The 5,279-nt window shown below is 46.4% G+C and overlaps 1 protein-coding gene across 3 annotated transcripts in view; it reads left to right on the forward strand.

Moving 5' to 3' along the window:
* The window catches only part of SRGAP2 (SLIT-ROBO Rho GTPase activating protein 2), a 252,984-nt gene extending 248,999 nt beyond the window's left edge, over positions 1 to 3,985 (forward strand). For 2 of the 3 annotated variants that reach the window (XM_023186951.3, XM_023186952.3), the window contains exon 23: positions 623 to 3,985. In XM_023186951.3, coding sequence (XP_023042719.1) covers positions 623 to 1,006 — 384 coding nt within the window. In that variant the 3' untranslated portion in view covers positions 1,007 to 3,985. The remainder of the gene's footprint in view (positions 1 to 622) is intronic. The other variant, XM_023186953.3, reaches the window with a different exon arrangement.
* Positions 3,986 to 5,279: the final 1,294 nt, after the last annotated feature.

Raw genomic sequence — 5,279 nt, forward strand, 5'->3', positions numbered from 1 at the left:
CCCCCCCCCCGTGGTGATGGCTGGAAGGAAATGGTTTCAAATTGGACGCTGCCCTGAGCTGGAGAGGAGGGGTGGGGGGAGGTGTCTTGGGCTCCTGAAACTTTCCTCAGCCCCTGAGGAGGAAGGACTAACCCTCTTCACCTTTGGCCTTGAAGTCCAAGAGAATAAAGATCATACATCATCTCTACCACTTTTTTTAAAAGTGTTTATTATGTACAATTTCAAACCTACCCAAAAGCAGAGAGAACTGGGTAACAAATCCCCATGTACTCATCACCAAACTCCTGGCCCTTCTTACTTTGTCCACGTTTCTCCTCCCCACTAGATTATATGTCACTTCATCAATAAGTATTTCAATATCTGTCTCTAAAATCCAGGGTCTCTAAAAAGAAATCAACTACTTTTTCTAAAGGAAAAAAAAAAAATCTCATGACAATGAAAATCCCTCTGTCCCCGTTTCCCCACTTTCTGAGCATTCATATGTCGGAGGATTTGGGCCAAGTACAATAATCTGGACATCTTACGGTCGGTTTCTTCATGCCTTGGCCTGTGTTGTTGAAACCGGCTCCTTGGGGAATTCTCCCCTTATTTGCCTCACCTCCTTCTTTTTCCTGTTTTGCAGGATATTGAGGCAACAATGAACTCAGCCCTGAATGAGCTACGGGAGCTAGAACGGCAGAGCAGCGTCAAGCACACCCCTGACGTGGTTCTGGACACCTTGGAGCCCCTCAAAACCTCCCCAGTGGTGGCCCCCACATCGGAACCTTCCAGCCCCATGCACACCCAGCTCCTCAAGGACCCCGAGCCCGCCTTCCAGCGCAGCGCCAGTACAGCTGGGGACATCGCCTGCGCCTTCCGGCCTGTCAAGTCTGTCAAGATGGCTGCCCCGGTTAAACCACCAGCCACGCGGCCCAAGCCCACTGTCTTCCCCAAAACAAATGCCACTAGCCCTGGTGTCAACTCTTCAACTTCCCCACAGTCCACTGACAAGTCTTGTACTGTCTGAGGGATATAATTTAATTGTTCTAGACAAAGGGATTATAGGGACTGACTGTTATTAAAATCTTCCTATTTAACTAGCTTGGGGACTTCAGTTGAAAATTAGGTTCTAAGTTGTTCTTGCAGGAATTAGCCTCCCCGAGTCCCAAAACCTTGAGAATGAAACCCTTGGCATCGCCTCTCCCTTCCCACTGCCCTCTGCTTCCCCCAGTCGTCGTAATTCAGCCAGCTGCAGTCTGTACCGTTCTTAGGTTAGCCAGAGACAGGTTTTCATTATCAGGTCACTGTGAAATCTGGTAAGACAGTCCTGAGGACATGGGCTCCAGTCTCAGTCCCCTCAGACCACGGGGATGCCTTGACCAGTTGGTTGGCTACAGCCATCCAGCTTTCAGTGGCATCTTGTTTTGGGAACTGATTATAGAGAATCATATGTAGTCTAGTCTTCATTTTACACACACACACACACACACACACACGTTTTTCTAGTCTCTGGCATGTGTAGCCTTTCCTGGTCATAGACCAGTCTTTTTGTAAGTTATTGTGGCAGTTCACACAGTAGCCACCAGGGGTCTCTGTTTCTGTTACAAACTTCGTTCTGTCTGGGTCAGAGAGAACCTAGCCTTTGAAATCTCTCCATCATATGAAATATCATGGGATGGGACAATCCCATAACCTGTTTGGGGTTAGGGGCTTTCTCTCTTTGTCCTTTCCATTGATGTGAATTGGTCATTGGTGTTTGCTCTTGCTCTCCTCCATCCCCTAGAAGTACACCCCAGTCTTATTAAGGAGCTTTTAAAGTTTTTCTGAATGTATAGACATTTCTCGGGTTCCTACCTTTGTCTCTGATGGACCATTTTCCATTTAAGACTTTTTCCTATATAAGACAGTTTTATAGCTGGTTCGTTTTAGGGTAAAGAGTCTTAAGAGAGTTTTATTGTGTCTATGGCAGGTTTGGAAAAGGTAAGAAATGGGTCCTTTTTCCTCCTAATGTTTTTGGCACTTAAAACATAAAATTCATTATCCTATTAAAAAGTTAAATTCAGCTTTGCTAATCCAGAAATTGTTCCCAAATGAAGACTTGTTTTAAGTCCACCCCTTAGTTTGGTTATTTTACAAGGTCTCTCTTCAGGGACCAACAGGGGCTTAGAGAGCCTTAGTTAGATTAAAGGGAGACCCTGCCTCCTAAAACCAGTTTTCATTGATCCAAACAAGGACAATTAAGGGAACTCTGACCCCACGGGTTCTCAAGTCTTCCCAAGGCCGGAATCTAAAGAAAATTAAAATTTGAATGCTGAATATTTTGGCTCTACTCTGGCCTTTTTTCTGGTTCCCTTCCAAAATGCACAAATATACCCTTGTCTACTCCAATCCAGTCTCCAAACCTGGTGTCCGTGGTCCTGGCCCCCCTAGCATCATGCCATCCCAGGAGTACCAGGACCGGAGACATCCACAGCCAGGCTCATGGTTCTCGACAGCAACTTGAGTTAAAGCTGAAACTCATCCTTCTTCTCTGTGTTTTCTGGTTTAAAAGCTGCACTTACATTTTGGCCTTATTATTTTCTGTAGTTCAGGAGAGATGGTGGGTTGCCATTCAGGTAGGAAAATCTGAGTTTTCTTATCTTTGACCTAGAAGAGATTATTTTTGGACGAACATGTGAAATTGGTGGTTACATCTATGGAAAGTGGTAGGATTTTTTTTTTTTTTTTTTAAATCCTGTGTGAAGGAAAAGAGGTGCTTTATGGGAAATCACTAATGAGAAGGCTAACCTGCAGCACCAGAGAAACCTTTCCAAGTGCTAGAAGGGAGAACTGAAGAACTCCTTCAGTGAAGTGAGTCAGCCTGGAAGAGGCAACCCACAGTCTTGGTGTTTGTTGCTGTTTCCTGACCTGATCTTGCCTGTCACCTGGCCCTACACAGGTCCTGAGCCAACAGGGGGCTTTCATACCCAAGGATCTGTTTCCTTGCTGAAAATGAAACCCCATCTTTCACTTTACATTCCTTTCAGTCCAACTGATCAAAACTGGTACCCACACTTGCCCTTTCTCCCTCTCTCCAGCACACTCCCCTCTAAGAAAGTAAAAGCAAAGCTTTCTTAATGGCAACGCTTTGGGCCTGTTCTGTTGTTCCTGCTTATTTCTCTTTCAACCCTGTACGTGACTCGTGTTCACCATCCCCTTGATCAGTGTCCATCCGCGCTAATTTGCATCATGAACTGAACAGTGTGTGAGTGGTCACCTACTAAACCCAACTCTGGGGGCAGAGCTGTCTTCCCCATCTCTGGTGCTCCTGACACCTGTGAGATGGTCCTGTCGAGAGGACTAGGAGCCGACAGGAGGAGAGTCCTTCTCGGCAGAGCTCACTGCAAACAACTGGAATTGAGGTTGCACACTGTGATTTTTACACCGAAAAGCCAAAAGGAGCTGGCCATCCAGGGCCTAGGGAGACCAGCCTTCCTCAGCTATGCTTGCCGAAACCAGCATGATGCTTCAAAGAGCCCTGCTCTGCCCCTCATGGCATGGATCCTTTTCCTGGTGTGGACTCTGAAGGGTCAGTCTTTGGGGAAGAGAGGTGGGGTGGGGCTACTAGCATCCCAATTTAGAAAATAGAGGAGTTTGTAGCCAGAAGCCTGTAAACTGGAAACACTGGTCTCAACCAACCCCCTCAGGGCGCCCTGGCTTCTCCCCAAGGAGATGAGGAGCAGTGATGCCAGCACCAGGATGCGCAGAGCACTGGAAGGGCTGGTGCAGATCTACTTCCCGTGCGGAAGAGAAGTCAGATCTTCCAGGGAATTGCAGTGTGGTGGTGTCTGACTTGTATGTCACATTTGTGTAAAATGGTATATTCTTTAAAATAGTGTTGATAACTGGAATATTGTATGTATGCTTGGAGATGCTTTGTGTGAACCTAAGACTGTCACTCAGCAGATGTTGGATTGGGGAAAATCCAAAGCACAACTTCAAAATAAAATACATTTTTAGGTTTCGATGCTGCAGTGAACCCTTCTCTCCTCTTTGAAATCTGATTCAGGACTTCAGCTACCCAGGAGGGATTTTGATTCGTCTGTGCTAACAGAGCCCTGCCTGGCAACAGAGAGAGCAACGAGATGACCTTACAGCCAGCCACCTTCTCCCTCCCCACCAAGGCATAGCACACTTGCATTTAGAATGGGAGGTTTTTTTCCCCAGCATTTCCATTTAGCCTGTGTGTGGATTCTCATAGGTTTTGTGGAGAGTCTTCCAGCTCACCATTGGACCGCCTGTTGCCATGAGAACCATTGCCTTCACAGAATCCACCTTCCTTGTTTTCTATCTCTAGTCAGATTTCCCCACTTCAGGGAGTGGGGCCTAAGAAGTTGCTTAGAAACTTGGCAAGCTACAACCAAGGGTGACTAGAGGTTCTCTTTCTTCCACAACCAAAGCCCTGAGTCATTCTGCCCTTGACAGCCCCCTGCCTCTGGGAGAAAAGCTGACCAATTTGCTTGTGCTGTTGGTGGGAGTGGGGGATACAGGTGATGTTTTCTCTCCTATAGATTGTGACCTATAGATTGTGAGTCTAGCAGAGCTTAAGTTCAAGGGTGAAGTTATTCAAAGGTAACAACTTGAAACAAATCCTAGAGCCCCTAGGGCCAACACTTACTTTTAACAGGCTTGTTCTAATACCAGATGCCCCTGGGGATGGATCACATCTCTCCAAGTGGGTACCCTGTGTTCAGTGGTAATGCAAGGAATCCTACCCTCAGCTCTAGACAGGACATTTTACAACCCCTTCTTAGGTTTATTATCCCTTTCCATTATTCATATGTCTTTTATTCAGCTTTGCTATGCCCTTCCAGCCTACTGTCTCTTCCCTTCCCCTGTTTTCAAGGAATAGCTACATCTTGAGCTTCTCTTGCTGGGCCCTTGGCCTCGGCTACTGTGCGGCTGTGGTAGGAATGAGTTCTCCCTGAGTGCAGAGAGAATGGGGATGGCCAGGAGCATCCCATAATAGCTGTGACATGGAGCCAGTTCGTAGGCCGTGAGCAGGGGACAAAAGAGCCCCTTTTCAGAGGGTCCCGAGGCAAAGGCAGGCTATGCTTTTTAGGTCCTCTTTATCCATATATGGTTCTTTTTATTTCATATGTCCTGATGGGGGCTGGATGGAAACTAGTGGCAATGAACACTGTCAAAACACAAGCCCATTCCATCCAGATAGAAACCAAAAATGCAGACCAGATGTATGTTAACTTAGGAAACAGTCTTTTAAGACTATTTAACCTAAATGTTTATATCAAACTTGTCCA

Source organism: Piliocolobus tephrosceles, chromosome 1 (genome assembly GCF_002776525.5).
Source record: "Piliocolobus tephrosceles isolate RC106 chromosome 1, ASM277652v3, whole genome shotgun sequence".
NCBI lineage: Eukaryota > Metazoa > Chordata > Mammalia > Primates > Cercopithecidae > Piliocolobus > Piliocolobus tephrosceles.